General features: G+C 38.7%; 1 protein-coding gene across 3 annotated transcripts in view; it reads right to left on the bottom strand.

Annotated features, from left to right (window-relative positions):
* MRE11 (MRE11 homolog, double strand break repair nuclease) overlaps positions 1-23,399 on the bottom strand; it is a 74,622-nt gene that overhangs the window by 14,687 nt on the left and 36,536 nt on the right. For all 3 annotated transcript variants that reach the window (XM_043579927.1, XM_043579929.1, XM_043579928.1), the window contains 3 exons: positions 16,740-16,802; positions 8,075-8,291; positions 6,765-6,848 (listed from right to left, as the gene is read on the bottom strand). In XM_043579927.1, coding sequence (XP_043435862.1) covers positions 6,765-6,848; positions 8,075-8,291; positions 16,740-16,802 — 364 coding nt within the window. The remainder of the gene's footprint in view (positions 1-6,764; positions 6,849-8,074; positions 8,292-16,739; positions 16,803-23,399) is intronic.

The raw sequence follows: 23,399 nt of genomic DNA, 5'->3' as shown, positions 1-23,399 counted from the left end.
GATGTCCAAGGATTGCTTGGTGGTGTGGGGAACTAACCCCTCTCCTCCAAAAAGCCCAGAATTGGGTGCATAATATTTAAAACCCAGAAGAAACTTCAAAATGCCAATTAGAGGTTTATTTTCTCCCAAGCTTTACCAGTTTCCTAATACAAAATAATGTTTCCCCCCAAAACAACCCCCAAACTAAACAACAAGGGAAGAGGAGGAAAAAAAAATATACGAGGCTTTGAAAAAGTCAAACACTCAAAGAATCCCACAAAGCTAAAAATTACCGTCGTCTGAAAACTCAGGACTCTTTCTACCTAGCCTAAATTTATGACCTGCTCATTTTTCCTATTCCAAGTTCTATTCCCAGTCTTGTGATGTCTATTTGAGAACAGAGATCAAGAGCAGAAGCAAAGCTCTTATCTACTCTACTCTCAATTACTGGAGCCTCACATTCTAACTCTATTCAAAAGACCTTTAATTGACTCCTCAAACTCTCAGATCCTTGAAAACAGGAGCCCTATCTTTTTATCCCCAATAAGTATCAGTGAGGTAAATTAAATCATCAGAAAAATGTGCAGTGAGTTCTGTTAGGAAGCAATACAGTATGGTGGTTGTAGAGTTAAACTCATTTGACTTACTAGCTGGGTAACTATAGCCAAGGCCCCCTGGCTTCCTTAAGTCTCAGTTTCCCCACCTATACAATAGTGTTAATAATTCGTGCAGAAAACGGTTGAGAAGATAAAGAGAGGCAGTTCATGTAAATCGTTTGGGCAAGTGCCTAGATGTAGCAGGCATTCAAATAATGTGGCTAGCAGCAGTGGTAGTAGATGGAGTAGTGGTAGCCAGGATGGTAAATTAAATCCGAACACAGAGTCTTTAGAGGTACCACTCACTCAGTCACCATCCTCTACAGAAAACCTTCAATGGAAAACTCTGGGCTGTCAACTCTTAATAACTGCTCCTGGCTGTAAGTGTAATATCTACCTTTCCCAATACAATTCCGGTACAATAATAAATCTCTACACTCCATGGGGCTTGTTATAATAGAATTTTACCTTTATGTATCTCTTCATACCTCCATTTACAGTAGGGAACTGGAAGCTATAGTTTTAAAGATGCTTTTGTCCTGAAGTTATAGTAGATACAGTTAGTACCCCATGGTTATTTTGTCAGAGACTTACCACCAAATCTAACCTAATGAAAATGTTTTACACATGTGTGTTAAAAAGTCTATTTCACTTTTCAAAAAAAGTCTCAATGTTGGAGACAGTTCAATTGTAAATCCATTAGACCAAATGAATTTACATAAAAGACAAATTTAGACTAACATTTATACAACATCCATTTTCTTAAGTTTATTGTAAACATTGCCACTAATACTAATAGCAGCAATCATTCCCTTGGATTCTTACTAAATCCTGTGCGAAGTAACGTACATGTGTAAGTTTTTTTGATACTTTGAACTTCTCTGTGGAGTCAATTTTATACTGTCAATTTTATAGCTAAGGGATCCGAAGCTTATAGAATAGAAACAGTCTACTCTTACTGGGGGCTTAATATGTATATATACTACACCAAATATTCCACATGTATTTTCTCATTAATCTGCAAAATAACCCAATGAGATCAATGCAATCATCACCCCATCTTACAGATGAGGACACTGAAGATGGAAAGCCTAATTAATGTGCTGAAAGACACATAGCTAGTAAATCAAGGAGTCAGAATTCAAACCAATAGCTCTGACTTTAGAACCATGCTTTTAACCTTTATGCTATACAATCTCTAAGGGGTTTTTATTCAGTCGTTCTCCAGTATTTAATAGGCATCTGCTCTATGCCAGGCACTATGGATACGGTGATGAAAAAGAATGACTCAGTCCCTGTTCTGCCGGTGCTTGCCGGGGCAAGGGCATGGAGGGAGCCAGTGAAGAGCTGGCCAACCATACCATGTCAGACTCCAAACCCCAGGTTCTTAACCTCACTGTCTGCTGCAAAAGACACCACATTTAGATTTTCTCCTAAACATAATTCAGGAAATCTTAAGTTTCACATTAATTTGTCTTTTATCTACAGCTGCTTTTTACAAATGACTATTATTACTTTAAAAAAAATGAACATCGGTGAACATTTTAAGGCACTGTAACTGGTCTCTTGTCTTCTCTATGCAAACAGAAGCTTTACTCCACATTATCAATGGGTAACAGCAGGACTCAGGAAAGAAGGTCTTTGGAAAGCCTCACAAGTGCAGTAGTTCTGAAAGGAGCTGATGGCAGAATGTGAAAAAATGCTCACAAAAAACCGTATGAGATAGAAAGTTTTAGATGCAAAGGAGGCAGTCACATGTAAGTTTTAAAGAAAGAAAACATGGATAAAACCTCTGCTACTTGTTTACTGGGGGCTAGGTTGTTGAGACAAACACTGCTGCTCAAAGCAACCCAAAATGCTCCATCAAACATTAAAAAAAAAAAAAATTCTGAATGGTATTTAATTGCTGATCACATAAACAAGTAACAGGCAAAAATGGAAAAAAAGCTCGAACTCAGAGAATCAAGCAGAATCCTTTTTCCTGGGGACCTGTTGATCCGGACAAATGTTCACACTGGTCTTGACAGCTCTGTATAGAGAAAGGAAGAGCTATCTACAATAGGTCAAGGCCTGCTCAAGACAAGGTGGGGGTGGCTAATGCATTTCCTCCCTACGTTAAGCTGGGACCCCAACAGTTAAGAGGGAAGCAGATGTAAATAGGATTTTGCAAGTACATATCAGCTGGCTGAACCTCAAGTCATAAATTTAAACATAGTTTAATGTGGTCTAAGACTTGTGGTGCCCCCAGAGGCCTGGAGAAACAAATAGGAATCATGTCTGGAGGACCTTACCTTCATCCTTGACCTCAAATTATTCCTGCTGAGATTTTTTTAGGGACAACAGATAACAAAATATGCAAGGAAACATGTCACCATACATGAGAAACAACAGACACAGAAATCAGAAATAGACAATAAAAAGAGGCCAAAGACATTCAGACACTAGGTTCTTAGACACAGAATACAAAACAAGTATCCTTACTATGCACACACACAAAATTACAGACAGGCTTAAAAATACCTGCAAGGAATTTTTAAAATCACACAGCATATTTCAAAAGAACTATGTGAATTTCTACCTCCACACACACACAAAAAAAACAATGAAAATTAAACATTTAAAGGACACTTTTAAGAATAGGTGGGTGTGGGGAGCCTGCCTGACTCTGTGGGCAGAACATGTGTCTCTTACCTTGGGGCTGTAAGTTCGAACCCCACAGTGGGGTTAGAGTTTACTTTAAAAAAAAAAAAAAGATGGGTCAATCGGAAGATCACACAGCACAGGAAGATAAAACAATGGAAGATACAAGAGAGATTAATAGTCACTTGGGGACAGAGTGATTCTTGTATTGATGTAAGTGAAGACCCAGAAGGGAGGAGAAAAAGAAGAGCACAGGGGTAGTATCTGAAGGGAGAGAACTCATAGGAGTGATGAAAGACACCAATTCAGTTTCATAGAGCCCAATAAATGCTAAGCAGGATAAAAGAGAATCCCCTATCTAGATTCAATGTAGAGAAACTGCAGAACACCAAATACAGCTGGCTGGAGGAAAAACAGACTACTTGGGGCGGGGGGGGGGGGGGGGGGGGCGCGGGAAGCAAGCAACAAGCTTAACTGATATAGCTCATTTCCTAACAACAAAAGACTCATTTTTAAGTGATTAAATTCTGCCCATTGGTGCCAAGGAAAGCTTCGCATAAAACAATTAAGCCAGGAGAAAAAAAAAAGGCAGTATGGGCTGAGGGACAGGCGGGTAATTTATAACATCTATGCCTCTGTGTCACATGCTAACCAATTTGTGGTGGCTTAACATGAAAGTGTACAGATTTTATTCACTTTGTTTTCCTATATCTCTCTGCTCTTGTTTTTATAATGAACATTTTGTAAAATAACCCCACTATGTAGAGACTACTACATAAACAAACATAGAAGTGTGACTGACTTGTTGAACTCAGCCTACATCCTTTCTCTGCTGCTCATTTTGATTTTTCTCCTTCTCGGCTTTATCTCAGTCCTGCCAAGAATGCAAGAGCACCTTTTTGGATGCCATTTCCTAAACGGCAACAAAGACAGCATGCTTTTGGAGTAAAGATAAGGATCTCAGCTGGCTCTCCTCAAGTACTGAATAATCACCGAGGAAAAACATAGCAAAAGAACTTTCGATAAGAAGGTTAAGAGTCATTTACTTGATCTAATGTTTCTATCCTTCCTCCAATGTCAGTTGCCATCCAATAATGTGGAAAACTTCCTCTGATAGCGTCATAATTCACTTCCTTCTGGGGCAGTCGACTCTATCTTCACATTAATTAGACAGGTTACTCTGTATAATGCAAAGACTGTTCTATTGAGAACTAGTCGGTAGGTATCTAATCTTACCTTGTTCTGGAAACCAGTAGTACAACTGACTTTTGAACAACTCAGGGGTTAGGGGCACTGACTCCTGAACAATCCAAAATCCCCATGTAACTTCTGACTCCCCCAAAACTTAACTACTAATGGCCTACTATTTATTGGAAGCCTTACTGACAACATAAACAGTTGATTAACACTTATTTTTCACATTGTATTATATACTGTATTCTTACAACAAAGTAAACTAGAGAAAAGGTAATGTTATTAAGAATATCACGTGGAAGGGAAAATAATTTATAGTACTGTATTTATCGAAGAAAAAAAAAGACACCCCCCCCCCCCCCCCCCCCCCCCACACACACATATAAGTGGACCTACACAGCTTAAACTAGTGTGGTTCAAAGGTCAAGTAGTGACTAACTCCTGGTTCTGGAGTCTAGAGTCTAGGGAATGTGGGATTAATCCAAGTTTTAAAATTTCCCAGTTGTGAGACTGTGGGTAAGTTGCCTATCTTTTCAAAGCCTCAGTTCCCTTTTCTCTAAAAGAGAGAGAATGTAAGTATCTAACCAGAGAGCTGTTGAGAAGCATGCAGTAACTCTCTCATAAATATCAGCTATTATGAGGACTATTGTTAGTGGCTTTATCAACCTAGTACAAATTGCTTAGCTGAGCTCCCCCACCTATAAGATGAGGGAGTAGGTGAAGTATATTCTTAAGTCTTCTGGATCCATTTTATCAGTTAATAAACTTAAATCTGTAAGCTTCTAGTCTTTCCAATCTATCCTTATTGGAGCTCATGGATGAACTTCATGGAAGTCCCAGAATCCTTTGGAAATGAGTGCACCTGCACTTGAGCACCTACTTAAGGAGAAGAGACACAGCTCTCATCAGATTCTTAAGAATCCAGAACTCAAAAATATTTAACACCACTGCCTTTGGGACTATACAAATCAAACGCATTCTATCTTTCACAGGACAGAGTTGAATTTATATAAAGACCTAAATTCTTCCCAGGTTAGATATCTCAAGTTCCTTCTACCATTTTTCCTATTATATGGTTTCTCTTCTGAATGATCATATGTAGTTGATATCCTTCTTGAAACACAGTTCCAAAAGTAAGTACAGAGGAAAAACATCCTTGCTACAAAGAGGCACTACTTCTATTAATATTGTTAAAATACCGGTAAACACGGACAGTTAGGAGGACCTGCACATTCTTACTGACCTTAGTCTTTTTTATTTAAGTATGTGGTTAAACTCACATACCTCTCACAACTCTTTATACAGCCGTCCTTTTGAACATATATGCAGTTTACATTTACACTTGATAAAATTTCATTGTGTAAGATTTAGTCCAACTCTCCAATCTGTCTAAAATTAATCCTAGCTATGAATGAGACAATAATTAACCTCAATAATAGATAACATAAATAAAATGCATATGGCTATGTATGCATTTTATGAATGCTAGGTAAACAAAAACATATACCCACATGTTTTAACAATGTTACTTTTAGGAGCCCCTGGGTGACTCAGTCTGTTAATTTTGGCTCAGGTCATGATCTCATGGTTCATGGGTTTGAGCCCCATGTCAGGCTCTGAACTGCCAGCATGTGGTCTGCTAGGGATTCTCTCTCTCTCCTTCTCTCTGCCCCTCTCCTACTTGCTGGTTCTCTCTCTCTCTCTCTCTCTAAATAAATAAATAAATGAATAATAAACAAACAAACAAACAAACAAACATTAAGAAAAAAACCCCAAACAATGTTACTTTTATAAAACTAACAACTTAGAGTGATCTCAAAATTTAAAAACAGCTTATTATATTTTTATGCTATTATTAAAAATAGGTCCCCTTGGGTTGAGGTCAAATTTTAGACCATAACACACACACAAAATTAGTTTAAAGAATCCTAACCATAATTTCTCTTAAATACAGATTACATGACTTCCCTGTGCTAACAGTAGAGTCAGACCAAAGCAGCATAAGAAAGTAAACAACATATTAAGCAGCAGCTCTTTCTCTTTTGATCACTGCTGATACACTGACCAACTGACTCACTTTTCTAGGTCTTCATGATCCCTCTATAAACAGGAAATAAATTTGTCAAAAATAAGGGATTATAAAAAATAATTTTTAAGGCTCACCCTTTTCAAGAGCTCTGATGAACGGCAAAGACCTTTAAAAAAATAATTTATCCTGTAATCCTAATAATCCTTTTGACTCCCCCCAGTGATGGCAACACAGACCGATGAGGTTTACTAATGGCGAATTCCTAGGTCTTCCTATGTTGACATTGATAAATAACTGCTAGATAATCATTTCAAGTCCATACTCACCATCTATAATAGACATATTTCTAGATGTTGACACAGCAGCCTTTGAACTTCTGCTTCGAGTAGAAGTATCCAGACTACTGCTTCCTGTTAGAATAGTGAGCAGTCAGTATATAATACCGTCAATAGCCAAGGTTTTTTTAAAACAATGCCAAAATGAAATGTAAATAGTTATGTCAAAACATAGTTTATGTATAAAAAGTCAAAGACATATATAGCAAGAAACACCTAGGCTAATCAATTTTCAAAGACTATATACTTCTATCACATTTGGTTTATACTGTTCCAATCAAAATTTAAGGAAATACTTTGTAAATTTAAGGATGATGAAAATAAATTATCATTAGAGGATGAGGATTTCTCTCCCTGGAAATTTTAAACTAAAATACTATTTTACCAGATAAATATTTAATAAAAACAATTCAAAAATATTCCTAGAAATGATTTATATAATGCACCAGGAAGCCACTGGATGGCCAATTTTCCATTATTTGGATTATTTAAGGGAAACAGTGACACATTACTACACTGATGGCAATTAATGTCAATGACTGCTTTAAGAGATCAAGTTGTTTTGGGCACCTGGGTGGCTCAGTTGTTTAAGCGTCTGACTTTGGCTCAGGTCATGATCTCACAGTTTGTGAGTTCAAGCGCCACGTTGGGCTCTGTGCTGACAGCCTGGAACCTGCTCCAGATTCTGTGTCTCCTTCTCTCTCTTCCCGTCCCCAGTTTACGCTCTCTCTCTCTCAAAAATAAACATTAAAAAAAATTTTTTTTAAATTAAAAAAAAAACCTCAAATTGTTTTAGGGTAGTTTTCTTTCTGCACACATTTTATGTGTGTACTTTATAAAAGTTTAGCTACTTTATAAAAGAAGCTACTTTATAAAAATGCGGGCATTTGTATCTTACGATAGTAACAGAAACAATAATTTTTATGACCTGGAGTTTGTTTCTGCTGCCAATGGTCATTAGGTAGCCATTTTCCTTAGCAGCTCGTATTTGCCCATTACCTGATACATGCGAGAGTAAATAGGACATTAAATGTATCCAAAAGGTACTGTGTGAGAAACATAGTGAAGTTCTTAAAAAAAAAAACTGAAGAGAAATTAAAACCTTATGTGCACATGGCCATTAATATTTATTTATGTAAAACACACATATCAGAACTACATAAAAGATGGACTTTATGCATTACAAAAGCAAAATTTTAAAGGACTGCATCACTTAAATTCTGATGATAGGAATACAATCTTGTGTTTCCCATCTAACTGCCAAGCCTGAATGTGTGTGAAAGACAGTACTCGGGGCTAACCTCTTCCTCTCTGAGACCCTCCTCTCGAGGCTGAACTCTGCCCTCTTCCCCGTCGGCCTCTTCCTCGGCCTCTTCCTCTGTTGGCTGCTGCTGTGATGTCATCATCAGAGTCATCAGCCATCTGTTCTGCCAGATCTATACTCATAAGGTCCTCAGCACTAAAGGCGGAAGCAGAGTCCTCGGACTGCGATCTGAGGGCTCTGGCCCTAGTCATAGCCTGAGAGGGAGAGAAGGGAAAGTACACATTAACAGACAATGCAGCATCCTAAGTCATGAGTTTGGTCATTGAGATAACATTTAATATTGTCAAACTGCCTACACCATTCTGTTTCACTAATCATGCTATAAAAATGGCAAGCAGGAGAAGAATAAAAAGCTTAAGACCAAGAAGATGCAAATTTTAACTTGGGAAGAAACTGTCTAAAAAGACAGGTGTGAGGCTTAGTGAAATATTTTAACTCTGAAATGAACAGATTTTGATTAAAAATAGGGTAAAATAAAAGCAATGCTGTCCTGAGCTCTTCCCTTAACCCAATCGAAAGGTAACAAGGAGAACAGAAACAAGACACAATACACTTTCAATGAAATAAGAAATAGCTCCAACTTCAAAACACAAACTCTCTGAAGAAGAGTTAACAGATATAACAAAGATCTGACCTGTTTGAGGAACAAGGCTGAGAAGAGTGTCAGGGAACATAGAGCTCTCTAAAATGGATCTATACGTCTCAAGGGACCATGACTGTAGTCTCTCTTGCTTGGAATAGAAAATTCTCAGTCTAAGAACAGGTGGCTAGAACATTTCTAAGTGCTCTATGATACCGTAAAGTAAGCGGAGAGGGGGCTAAATGAGGAGATGAGAACAAAGCAGGTAGGGCAGAAGCAGGAGTAAAGTGGGCTGTGGGAGATCATCCACCTTCAGGATGATGGTGGATGATCTTAGCTTAAGGGAGATAACAGCTAATTCACTACACGAAGGACTCGACACTGAATACTATGTAAAAAACAAAATAAAACAAAAAAAACCTTCAGGGAACACAACAAAAAATATAAAGAAAAAATAATAGAAAAAGATTCCAACTCATTTTTCTTGTCATAGATGAAGTATGGCGAATCCTCCTTATTCCCGGATTCTGTATTTGCAACCCCCAGAACGATCCTCCTGACACTTCTGAAGTCATCTGTGGACGTGCGCAGAGTGGCAAAAATGCTGAGTCTCCTGACGCACACGTTCCCCAATGAAGATGAACAACGGGACACCCTGCCTGCTTGTTTCTGCTCTCACACTTTAAACAGGTGTCCTTTTGGTGGCATATTTAGTGCCATGTTTTCCCACACTTTTGTGCTTTTGGTTGGTGATTCGGTGTACTGCTCAAGTGCTGTCTAGTGCTCCCAAGTGCAAGCAGGCTGCGGCGTGCCTTACAGATGACATACATGTCGTTAGATAAGCTGCATTCGGGTATGAGTTATGGGGCCGCTGGTTCTAAGTTCAATGTTAGTGAATTACAATATATACATTAATTAAGATGTCTTTAAACAGAAACACACATAAAAAGGTTATGTACTGATCAGCTGACAAAAATGGAACCGGTAGTTGGCAGGAACCTAATCCTGTATTTTCTCCTAGCAGCAATATGGTTCAGTATTTGCTAATTTAGTATTTGTGGTGACATAGAACATAGAACTTGTACTTTTTTTTAAAGTAGACTTAAAAGGAAAAAGGAGATCTAAATTACATAATTAACAAGACAGATCTAATTGATACATGTTGAACTCTATACTCTGAAAATAAGTAATATACTTCTTTGCAAGACCTCCTGAAATGTTCAGCTAATATATCATAGGGTGTTAAGAAAAATATCAGTAAGTTCTAAATAATTAGCAGTATTATTATATTGCCTAATCACCATGAATACAATTAGGAATTACTTACAAAAAAACAAAAACACTTGCCTCAAAACTAAAATTGTAGAAATCTAGAAAATAATAAAAATACTACGTACAAAACATATGAAACAAATAAAGCTGTGTTTGCAAAGAAAGCCTGCAACCTATTAAAAAGAATAAATGCAAATAAGGAGATCTGGCATTCAAAAAGTTTAGACAAATAAAACCCATCCACAGGAAACATTAGAAATCAATAATGAGGGGCGGCCTGGATGGCTCAGTTGGTTGAGTGCCCCATTTCAGCTCAGATCATGATCTCAGGGCTAGTGACTTCAAGCCCTATGACGGGCTCTGTCCTGACAGCTCAGAGCCTGCTTTGGATTCTGTGTCTCCCTCTCTCTCTACCCTACCCCTCCACTTGTGCTCTGTCTCTTTCTGTCCCTCTCTCTCAAAATAAACGATCGTTAAAAAAATTTGCAGGGGGAAGGCGCCTGCGTGGCTCAGCCAGTTGGGTGTCTGTCTGACTTCGGCTCAGGTCAGGTTCTCACAGTTTTTGGTTTGAGCCCTAAGTTTGTGGTTTGTGGTTTGAGCTGTCTGTGCTGACAGCTCAGAGCCTGGAGCCTGCTTCTTATTCTGTGTCTCCCTCTCTCTAGCCCTCCCCTGCTCACACTCTGTCTCACTCTCTCAAAAATAAATAAATATTAAAAAATTAAAAAAATATATTTTAATTTGTTTGTATAAAAAAACCGATGGTACAATCATAAACACATTTTAAGCAAAAATCATTCAAATTAGCAAATTTAAAAAACTGGTCCTCTGGGGCAAAACCATATTGATAAAAATCACTAATTTAACAAAAAGGAAGAAAAGACAAATATACACCATTAGAAATGAAAGTGGAGGGAAAAAAGATCGACAGAAAATTCAAGAATCCTGACAAATACTCTTCAATCCTAAGTAATTGGAAAAATAAATGACCTAAATGGATCCAAGAACAGGTACACAGTCTCAACAGACTAACATCAAAGAAAAATCTGAGAAAACTATTAAAGGAACAACATCTCTGAAAAGGACCACAGCCAGAAAGTTTCACAGGTAAAGTCTATCAAATCTTCAAAGAACAGACCGTTCCACTGCTATTCCCATAGTACCAGAGCATAAAGAAAGCTTCCAATTTATTTTTGTAAAGCAGCATAACATTGGTACTGAAGAAGTGACAAAGGACTGCATACACAAAAGAAAATTACAGGATCTGACTTATGAATATTAAAGTGAACAAAGAGAATCCAGGAACATATGGAAAAACCGTATCAGGTATACCCATTATCAGGGGGCTCATAAAGTGATAACAAGGATCGGGCAATAATAGGATATGTTTTAATATAATTTATCAAATCAATAAATAGAACAAAGGAGGAAAAGTCCCACATGTTTATCTATACATGGGTCAAAAAGGCACTTAATTCATCACCCATTCTGGATTTGAACAAACCCCAAAACCCTTCTTTTGCATGACAAATACCCTAAATATGCTATCCCCTCACCACCCAAAGAGTGTGCGCACACTTTCATGTGAGAGAGACCAACGCCCTTGGCACAAAAACAAAACAAAAATTTTGGGGCCAAGAACATGACCAGGTGTCTCATATAAATAATTTATAAACACAAAACCACTCAGAGTCACTGGTAACAAAGGCAGTACGGATTAAAAACAACAGCAAGAGACAATTTCTCACCCTTCAGATTTGTAAAGATCAAAAGGTGTAGTGGGGCACCTGGGTGCTCAGTAGGTTAAATGACGGACTTCGGCTCAGGTCATGATCTCACGGTTCATGAGTTTGAGCCCCATGTGGTGCCCTGTGCTGACAGCTCAGAGTCTGGAACCTGCTTCAGATTCTGTGTCTCCCTCTCTCTCTGCCCCTCCCCTGCTCACACACTCTCTCTCTCTCAAAAATATTTTTAAAAAATTGAAAAAAAAAAAAAAAAACCTAAAAGATGTAGTAATACCTCATGATGACAAAGATGTGGGGAAATAAACACTCCCCAATACTGGTCAGAATGTAAACTGGGGTGACATCTCTGAAGTGATGGAGAGGTATCCAGCAAAAATCTAAAATGCATATGCTCTTTTATGATTATTCCTTGGAACAAATTACCCACCATCTATTTCCAAATTTTGTACTTTTTGCCTTTGTCTAAATACTAGACCTTCATTTTATCATCTCAAACATTACATTAAAATAGTTTAACTCTACTTTTCTGTGGAACAGACTTTGGAATTTACAAATATATTTGAAGTACATTACTTCTAAGAATTAGTTGGGGAATTCTAATTCACCTCATGAGTGTAGGCCCAGAACCATTGTTAAGTGCTGATCCACTGGTAGGACAATGTTTTCAGGTGCTTTTTTGATGAGATTCGAAAACATCCTATCCTGGTATTACACCTTTTAAAAAAAAATTGTGGCAAAATATACAAAAGTAACTCCCCATTCCCTACCCCATCCCCTAGTTATCACTATTCTACTTTTTGTCTGTATGAATTTGACTACTCTAGGTATCTCACGTAAGTGGAATTATACAAGCAATCATCCTTTTACGTCTTACTTCACTCAAGATATTTTTGAGTTTCGTCCATGTTGTAGTATCAGAACTTCACTCCTTTTTAAAAAAATTTTATTTTCATTTACTCTGAGAGAGAGCGAGAGAGAGAGACAGAGAGAATTCCAAGTAGGCCCTGCACTGTCTGTGCAGAGACACGGGACTTGAACTCACGAACAATGAGACCATGACCTGAGCTGAAATTAAGAGTTGGACGCTTAACCAACTGACCCATCCAGGTGCCCCACAATTTCACTCCTTTTAAGGTTAAATGAATAGTCTGCTGTACATACATACCACATTTTATCTGTCCATCAACTGTTACTACCTTTTGATAATGCTATGAGCATGGGTGTACAAATACCTGAGTCCTTGCTTTCAGTTCTTTGGAGTAAATACCTAGAAATGCAACTGCTAGATCATGTTATTCTATTTTAAATTTTTTGAGGAATTATCATACTATTCTCCACAGAAGCTTTTATATTCCCACCAGCAATGCACAGGGTTGCAATTTTTCCATATTCTTTGCAACACTATTTTCTGTTCTGTTCTTTTTTTTAACGGTCATCTTAATAGATGTGAAGTGAGATCTCTTTGTGGTTTTGACTTACATTTCCCTAATGATTAGTGATGTTGAGCAACGTTTCTTGTGCTTATTGGTCACCCGTTTATCTTCTTTGGAGAAATGTCTAAGTCCTTCATCCACTTTTTAAGTTGCGTTTTGTTGTTGTGATCAAGTTTTAGGAGTTCTTTACATGTTATGGATATTAATCATTTACCAAACACATTATGTGCAGATAACTTCTCTCATCGTATGGGGCGCCTCTTCACTTTGTTGACAGTGCTTGGCACTATAGTTTAGAAGGGGATCAACTCTGCCTCCGATTCAGGTAAAGCACAGGAAACTAGAGGCTGGGAAAACTATGGACTACATGTTAGGCTAAGAATAGATTTTACATTTTTAAAGGATTGTTAAAAAAAAAAAACAGCCACCACCTACACAGAGAAGAATATGTGGCAAAGAGCACAGATGGCCTGCAAAGCCTCAAATATCCACTGTTTGGCCTTTTATTTAACTGTGAACTTATATTTAAAGAAAATACTTGAGAGCTTTCCAATGTGCACAAGAGCCTTTAAAGCCTCTTGGAAGGACTAATGCTTTTGTCTGTTTGTTTAAATAATTTAAGCTAACCCCCATAGCTGGAGGTTATAGCTTGGGAAAGTCTCAAACTCCATTACAAAATCTAAGCAGTATCCTGAATGAAGACCATTTATAACATCCTATGGCAATGCTAACAAATTACTTAGGAAACCCCGATTACCTGCTAATGTCTTAAAATATAGCTGAAAAATCAAAACTTAAAAGCTTTCTTCTGAAAAATTCCCAAATGCCATCTGTCATGTCCACTATTACCTTCCTTGTATAAAATATTCACTCTTATTCTTTAGGGGCGCCTGGGTGGCGTAGTCGGTTAAGCGTCCGACTTCAGCCAGGTCACGATCTCGCGGTCCGGGAGTTCGAGCCCCGCGTCAGGCTCTGGGCTGATGGCTCAGAGCCTGGAGCCTGTTTCTGATTCTGTGTCTCCCTCTCTCTCTGCCCCTCCCCGTTCATGCTCTGTCTCTCTCTGTCCCAAAAATAAATAAACGTTGAAAATAAATAAATAAATAAATAAATAAATAAATAAATAAAAGGTTAATGAAAAACTGAATTTAGTGGCTCCAAACACAAAGGACGTGCCCAGAAATACTTCCGTAATCTGTTAAATTGAAACGGTTAGTTAAGTTTACACGATCCAAGAATCAGGAGTCATTTCTTTCCTGTAGCATTCACTCTTGCTACTTAGCAAACTCTTTTCTACTTGAACGGAACTCTGTAGACGAGTACAAGCATAAATGTGGTAAGGGATCCTTAATCTATAGCTTCCTCTTCTTAGCTCCCCAAAACCATCTTGTAAACGGTAAAGCAGTTATACCTGTGCTTTTTAGGAACAGTGATTTTCATGTGCTGCACATCAAAAACTTTCAGAAATTTTATATTTTTAGCCATTCACTTGCCATGAGTTGTATTAACGTCATGATGATACAGAGTTGTGATCGGACGTGGTATGGTGGAAAAGTCTAGACTTGAAGGTAAAATTTCACCCCACCAGGTAACCTTTACTGTGGTCTCAGTCTCATTTGTGAAATGGAAACTGAAATAGTGTGATACACCTAGAGAAAACTCAATAAATAAAAATTTCACAAATACCATTTGCCCTTTCTCCTTGAAAGCAGCAACGAATAAAACAAAGTAGGCCATGTGTTCTGTTTTTTCCTACATTCATGTAGAAGTGACTCTGACATCGGGAGTGTTGAATGTGAAATTTAGTGGATGGTGGTAGCTTTTAGTTCTCTGATCAATTACTGTAGGCTATTAATGAAAGGCAGGAGGTAGGAAAAACCTGTAGTCAGTATTGGCCCTACTGCTAGTAACGCTAGTTTATGTTGTAAAATCTCCTGTATTACACGATGGAGATAGTGCTAACTTTTACAACGCGAAGAAGCCAGTGAAACTCACAAAACTAGGCATTTAGAAGATTATCTTTGCATATCTAAAGAAAGTTTACTAAGTGAGTTATTACACTTCACATTACTACATATTCTCATGAACTGGGATATAATTTGGGGGGGGGGCAACTCCCCCCACCATAAGCTCAGGTCATCAAACTTTTATAGGAAGACAAAGAAAAAAACCACAATAACACCAAAAATGTTACTTTCCTACTCCTTAATATTCCACGTAAGATGCATTACTGGATCAGCTTAAAATGTAAAGTAGCCAGTATGGTATGACAGATTTGAAGTAAATCAGATGTAGACTTAAAAACTGTATTTAAAAAAGAAAAAATTCTATCTAACGGCCTTTAGAGATGGTACTGAAGAATTATCTGATAACTAATCTTTCCTATGTCAGGATCTAAAATTGCTTCACATTAAAGGCTGTGTCATATTACCTAGTAGTCATCACTAGATCAACCACTAAATGGACTCCTTTTTAGAGGACAAAAAAAGGAAATTCAGAGTCCCCATCTCCTTAGGCAGGGTTCTTTTCCTTTTTAGTATCCCAGGTATTGACTTTTACCTAAGGAGTGTGCTTAAAACAAGGCAAAAAATATTTAAAGGGTGGTGGTGATGGGGGCGGGGGGGGGTGGGGTTTCCATTAATTCCTTTTTGCTTGTCCCTGAGAAAACAGTGGAGTTTGTAAAAGTTAATATGAGGGATGTGTCAAGTGCTTCCGCACCTTCCAACTCACCACCTGTCAGGGGCAATTCTGATTAGGAAAATGACAATGGACTAGCAGGATAGCTGTATTAATTCAGTGAGGATGACACTTCCGGTCATGATAATGTTTAACAATTTTCTTTCTACATACATCTGCCTCACCTACTAAAGTGAGTCTCTGGTGGACACGAACCACATGCTTTCCACATCTGTATTGCTAATGCCAGTAGGACGGCGAGGTTGTAACAGATACGGATGAAAGCAATCAAGACAAAGTTCCAATAGTAAATCAGTTATAAGATAACCTTTAAATACTACATAGCAACCATAAAACACGAGGGACAAATGGGAAAATAGAAAAACATGTTTCAATAGTGAATTCACCAAGTACCACGTAGAGGCCCAAAGTTTAAGTAAATGGTCGTTAACCAGAAGTTCTAAACTGCAGATTGAGAAAGACAGCATTGATGGTGATCAAGCCCATTTCAACATTTTAGAAAGCCCAGAGGACACTGTGTATTTACCTATGGTAATACTGCTAGCAAGACCCTATGTTTCTTCCTTTTTACCCAAAATAATACCAGCTCGGTAGGGTTAGATTTCATCTTACACTGGTTAAGATGTTCTGATCACAATTATGTATTATTTTGATTAATAAGGGCTCTTGTTACATATGTCCCCTGCTCCCACACAATTAAATCAGTTTTAGAGGAGAGCAAAAGGGGAAAAAGGGAATGGCAGCAAGCAGAATACTGGTAGGGTGAGCTGGTGTAAATCAAAGGCAGCTATTCTCGGCCAATCCCTGCTCAGTCCTATCAATCAAACCTCGGTCCTGTGGACTGACTCCTCTATAAACAAACCTACTAGTCATTCTAACTTAAATTGACATATAAGCACAAGAATTTACAGCAGAAATTACCTCTCGAACTTCATCATCTTCTTCATTAGTGTTTTTTTGCCTGCTTTCTCTGAAACGGCGTACCTGTATTAAAACAGAGTAAATCACAAACATGTTGCTTATTCCTATCATGTAAATATAAATGTGCTACAATTAAGAAATGCTTTCTAGGGGTGCCTGGCTGGCTCAGTTAAGTGGCTGACTTCAGCTGAAAGTCATGATCTTGCCGTCTGTGAGTTCGAGCCCCATATTGGGCTCTGTGCTGACAGCTCAGAGTCTGGAGCCTGCTTCAGATTCTTTGTCTCCCTCTCTCTGCCCCTCCCCTGCTTGCTCTCTCTCTGTCAAAAATAATAAACGTTAAAAAAAAAAAAAAAGAAATGCTTTCTATTACAACAAAAAACTTGGAAATATAAGTACAGTTTTGTCTCACAAAACACTGACTAAAAAATCATATTTTTCTAGTGATTTACATTAAAATTTCAGAATTGTACTATATAGGCCCTAAGCAAAACTGTATTACCTCCTGCTGAAATGTTCCAGATCACTGAAAAAGTCTATCAAACTGCAGAAGAAAAAGTCCTTTAACACCTATGGGTGCTATACTTCAGTAAAATAGTTAAAAACAAAAATCTCTTCTTTCAGAGGCTTGAAATATTTATTATATGGCTCAAATCATTCTTAGGCACTTGGGTGTAAGAGATTCAGGAGGCTCTCTGAAATGGTAATGCGAAGCGGGTGGGCCTCTAAAGATCACTTTACTACTGAATGTTTACCACTGGTTGATAATGGTCCTGGAACCAAGAGGGATACTAGAGATTTTTTTTTAATTGTTGCTCAACAAGGCTCTTATAGTACAGCTACATAATTAGAGAAAAGCTCTATTTGTTTAATAATTTATTTGGCATCTAGTTACTGAGCACCCATTATGTGTCCAGCACTATAGGAACTGAGAATACACCAGTGAACAAAATAGCTACAAACTCTGTCCCCCAGGAGTACAATTGTGTGTGTGCGCAAGTGTGTGTGTGTGTGTGTGCGCGCGTGTGTGTGTAGCCAATAAATGAAAACAAAATAAGAAGTTCTATTGCATTTTAGAAGGTGGATTGGATTGAGTTAATTTACAACTAGACAGAAAACTCTAGGCTCTTCTCTGGGGAGCCTTTAACTGGGGCCGTTTATTTACTGATGGTTTTCAACCTGCACAACCAGGTTTGAAGCGTGGCTTGACTATGTGACCAGAGGGGTATAAAAGATCTCTGGGACCTTTTGCACAGATGTTGGTGTTCAATCCAGGGACCACGTGTGGATATGACGACATGGGGAGCTTATATATGCCTGGGGTCTCCCAGGTCCTTAATGTCTGCCCATATTTTTTCTTGATGCACTAGATCCTTTGCCTTTAAAGAAAAACCTTAGGGGTGCCTGGGTGGCTCAGTGGGGTAAGCGTTTGACTCTTGATCTCAGCTCAGGTCATGATCTCACAGTTCGTGGGTTTGAGCCCCTTGTGGGGCTCTGCGCTGACAGCACTGACCCTGCTTGGGATTCTGTCCCTCTCTCTGCCCTTCCCCCACTCTCTCTCTCAAAATAAACTTAAAAAAACAAACAAACAAACCAAACCTTAGATGAAGAATGCTCAGTGAAGTCTGGAGTTCTTCAAATATCTGAATCTGTGAAATCCTGGCAGAAGACAGTAAGTATGCAGAGAAAAATAAAGCAGGAAGAGGATGAGCAATGCTGAGAGGTCACATCTGAATAGGATGACCATGGAAGGCCTGAGAAGGTAATTTATGAACAAAGATTGTAGAAGGAAATGAATCTTGCAAATGATTAGGGAAAAACACTCTAATCAAAGCAAACAATGTGTTTTGTAAAGGCACTGGGGGCAGAAGTACGCATGGCGTGTGTAACAAATAGCAAGGAGGTTGCTGTGGCTCAAGCAGACTGGATGGGAAAAACATAAGGGAAAGCCAGACTGAACAGGGCCTCGTGAAAAACTACAGGGGTTTTTTCTTCAGGCGGGAGTGACTGGATCTGAAATATGTTAGGATCACTGACAGGTGAATTGAGAATGGGGGGTGGAGGAAGAGCACAGGTAGAAAAAGAGAGAGGAGTTTGGAGGGTACTGGAAGAATCGAATCAAGAAACGGCAATGCAGGTTGGACCACCGGTAGTGACGAAGGCGTGAGAAGCAGATTCTTTATGTATTCTGCAGTAATGCCACAGGACATTTACAGAGTCAGGACACAAGTGACATAACGGGAAGAGTCAAGGATCACTTCAAGGTTTTTGGCCTGAGCAACGGAAAGAATGGTGTTTCCACTAGGACACGACACAGAGTAAAGGCTGAGAACAGAGCAATTCAGACTGGGGAGTGTTAGCGGTTGGAGAGGTCTACTAAGCATCCAAGTAGAAATGTCTAGCAGGCTGCTGGCCACAGAAATCTTAAGCTGAGAGGAGAGGTCTGGGCTAGACTTTTGAAAGTCACCACCAAACGGATGGAATTTAAATCCAGGCAGCTAGATGAGATTATAAAGGGAGTATGCAGATGAAGGAGAGCTCCAAGGACTGAGTTCTAGGGACTCCAACAAAAGAGGTGGAGAGATGACAAAAACAACAGAAGCAGAGAAGAGGACCAGAAGACTGTGGGGTCCAAAAGCCAAAGAAAAAAATGGCTTCAAGAAGAGTTCAACTGAGATTTAAGATGAACTGACAAGTGGATTTAGCAAGAGAAGTCACTGGTGACTCTCAATGAGCAGCTTCACTGGAATGATGGGGTCAACCCACCTGGACGATGGGCGTAAGGGAAAAGGGAGGGAGAAAAATCGGGGCAGCAAATACAGAAAACCCCGAAGCAATTCTGCTTTAAGAGGGAACCAATGAAGTAGAGTAGCTGCTAAAGGGAAATGGGACTGAAGAGGTTTATTTGCTGTTTAAGCTGGAAGAAATGACAGTGTCTGTCATGATTCAGGAGAGCGGATAAAATTGTTTTTGAAAATGGCACAGTATGTAATCGTGCTCTAGGCGGCATGTGCCTTACCAAAAGTACTAAGTCACTCATGCAAGAGAAATGAGTCAGTAAAAATACTGCGTAGGCACTGTGTGACCGCAGTGCTCCAGGACTTGACACATATTGTTTTCATCCTCACAACAACCTTGACGGAGGTTCTGTCATTATCCTCATTTTACGTATGAGAACACTGAGGTGGAGAGTGGTTAAAAAACTTACTGATGGTTACACAGGTACTAAGGGTTTTGATTTTGAACACAGGTCACTTGGTCCAGAGTCCACACTCTTAGCTAATACATAGCCCATCCCTCATGCACCCTCTCAGGAGTCATGACATCTCTCCAGGTTGGGGATGGTTTTTTGCTTTTCTGTTTTTGTTTTGTTTTAAGAGTAGTTTTAGGTTCACAGAAACATTGAGAGGAAGGTACAGAGATTTCCCACATACCTTCCTGACTCACACATGCAGACTCCCCTATTATCAATGTTCCCCCTACCAGGAATTGGGACATTTGTTCTAACAGATGAGCCTACACTGACACATCATAATCACCCAAGTCCATCGGTAGTTTTTTGTTTTTTTTCAAGATTTTCTTTTTAAGTAACCTCTACATCCAACGTGGGGCTTGAACTTACAACCCCAGAGAGATCAAGAGCCTGGCAGGCTCAGTCAGGCGGCCCCCGAAATCCATAGTTTACAGTTCACTCTTGGTGACATATATTCTATGAGTCTGGAAAAATGTGTAATGACATGTATCTACTAGTATAGTATCATATAGAACAGTTTCATTGCCCTAAAAATCCTCTGTGCATTTATTCGTCCCTCTTCTTGCCCCTCATTCAGCCCCTGCAACCTTTGATCTTCTTGCCGTCTCTATGGTTTTACCTTCTTCAGAATGTTGTATAGTTGAAATCGTACAGTTTATAGCCTTTTCAGACTGTTTTTTTTCATTTAGTAATACGCATTTAAATTTCCTCCATGTCCTTTCACAAATTGACAGCTCGTTTCTTCCTAGTCCTAAACAACAGTCCCTTGTCTGAATGCTTCACAATTTACTCACCCATTCACCTACTGAGGAACATCTTGGTTGCTCTCAAGTTGCAGCAATTATGAATAAAGCTGCTATCTACATCTCTGGGCAGCTTTTTATGTGAACGTACCACTTTCAACATCTCTGGGTAGATAGCAAGGAGCATGACCGCTGGATCATATGGTAAGAGAATATTAAGTTGTTTAAGAAACTGCCGAACTATCTTCCAAAGTGACTGTACCACTTTGTATTTCCACTGGCAACGAGTGAGCATTCCTTTTGTCCACATCCTCACCAGCATTTGGTGTTGTCAGGGTTCTGGATTCTGGCCATTTTAATAGGTGCGCAGTGGTATACTTCACTGTTAATTTGCATTTCCCTGATGACATAGGATATATAACATGTTTTCTTTAAAAAAAACTTTTTTAATGTTTATTCATTTTTGAGAGACAGAGTGCGAGTGGGGAAGAGTAGAGAGAGAGGGAGACACAGAATCTGAAGCAGGCTCCAGGCTCTGAGCTGTCAGCACAGAGCCTGACACGGGGATCAAACTCATGAACCGTGAGATCATGACCTGATACGAAGTTGGACGCTCAAACGACTGAGCCACCCAGGAGTCCCTATTTTTTTTCTTTAATTTACTTATTTATTCTTGGGAGAGAGAGAGCACATGTGCCCGTGACCGGGGGAGAGGCAGAGAGAATCCTAAGCAGGCTCTACGTGGTCAGAACCGTGAGATCGTGAGAACTGTGACACCATGACCTGAGCCTATCAAGAGTCGGAGACTTAACCGACTGAGCCACCCAGGCGCCCCTAGAACATGTTTTCATCATAAACTTACTTGACGTTTGTACATATTTGGTGAGATGTCTGTTAGGTCTTTGGTTCATCTTTATATCAGGTTACCTATTTTCTTACTGTTGACTTGTAACAGTTATTTATATTTTTTGAATAATAGTCCTTTACTAGATGTTATCTTTTATAAATATTTTCTCCTCAAATCTGTTGCTTGTCTTCTCATTCCTTTGACACTGTCTTTCACTGAGCAGGTTCTCATTTTTATAAAGTCCAGCTTATTAATCCTTTCTTTCATGGATCACACCTTTGGTGTTGTATTTAAAAAGTCATTGCCACACCCAAGATCACCTGGGTTTTCTCATATATTATTTCCTAGGAGTTTCACAGTTTTACAATTACATTTGGGCCGGATGTCATGTTTAATTTTTGGCAATTAATTGAGAAATGCATTCCTGCCAAAAATTTATGAACCCCATACACCCAGTGTCACAGTGTGAGTGACTTTAGAATGTGGAATACTTATGCTGACTGTTGAAGTGCTTGGCATGGAACATTACAAGTTGCATACTGACATCATAAGAACCATGCTGACTGACTAAAAGCACCAAAATCAAAGTGAAAGGGAATGAGTTTTAAAAATAATGTTTTGTTCTTCTGCTTAGAGGGAATCTGGAAGATACAGAAAATGATCCCCTATAGTCCCATTACCTGAATATAACAACCGATAACGTTTGCAATATTTTCTTTCATTCTTTCCATGCACACACACACTCATATATAAAATAAAAACTCACTGGCACCATTCTGTATATAGTTTTAAATCTTCGGAATTCTTTCCCCACATAACACTGAAAATATTTTTCCATCCTCTTCAAAAGTGTAATTTTTAATGCCTGCATAGTATCTAGTATGTATGTGCCAACATTTACTTCAAAACATTTTCCAAATTTTCCCACTGCAGACAACACTTAAATTACTCCATATGCAAATCTCTATCTCACTGTCGTCTTGGGAAAATTTCCCAGGGCTGAGTTAAAGGTCAAATCTTAAGCGTCTTGATGCATGCTGACAAAATGCCTTTCGGTGCAGTAGCTCAATCTTGATACCCCTACCAGCAGCATAGGAAACACTTTCCTCAAATTGCCGTCACTTGGACAAATAAAAACTACATTTGAGTTTCATTTTTCTTTCCTTTCTTTTTTTTTTTTTTTTAAGTAGGCTTCACACCTGGTGCAGAGCCCAACGTGGAGCCTGAACTCATGACCCTGAGATCAAAACCCAAGGTGAGATCAAGAGTTGGATGGACACTTAACTGAACCACCCAGGCGCCCCCAAAATACATGAGTTTCTTTGATTATCCTCGGCTACACACCACTTTCATACGCTTATTACCCGTTTGTATTTCTTTTGTGAACCACTTATTCATGTCTTTGTTCATTATTCTATGAAATGTTTACTACTTTCCTTAAGACTATTATAAAGGTACTACAATAACATTGAGTATCAACCTTTTTTCTGCCCACGTACAAATATTTTCTCCACGTCAGTACATTTTGATTTTTTGATACTTTGAGACATGCAAAAATTAACAATTTCTATGCAAACTTAGAGCTTTTCCTTTGATTCTTCCACTGCTTTTCTGCTTACAGAGAAAGCATTTTCTAGATGAAATTCAAAATCTCAAAGCTTACTAAAAAACTGAAAATCAGAACAGAAATTTTCACCCTATACGGTTTGTCTTAAAGCATTTTCATGATCTTTGAGAGAAGATGCCATCCATGGGGAACAAAGCTAACATTTAATGGGTAGCCATCATGTTTCAGATTCTGTTCTAGGCTTTCTCTACTT

Source organism: Prionailurus bengalensis, chromosome D1 (assembly GCF_016509475.1).
Source record: "Prionailurus bengalensis isolate Pbe53 chromosome D1, Fcat_Pben_1.1_paternal_pri, whole genome shotgun sequence".
Taxonomy (NCBI): domain Eukaryota; kingdom Metazoa; phylum Chordata; class Mammalia; order Carnivora; family Felidae; genus Prionailurus; species Prionailurus bengalensis.
This window is presented reverse-complemented; position numbering and strand designations above follow the sequence as displayed.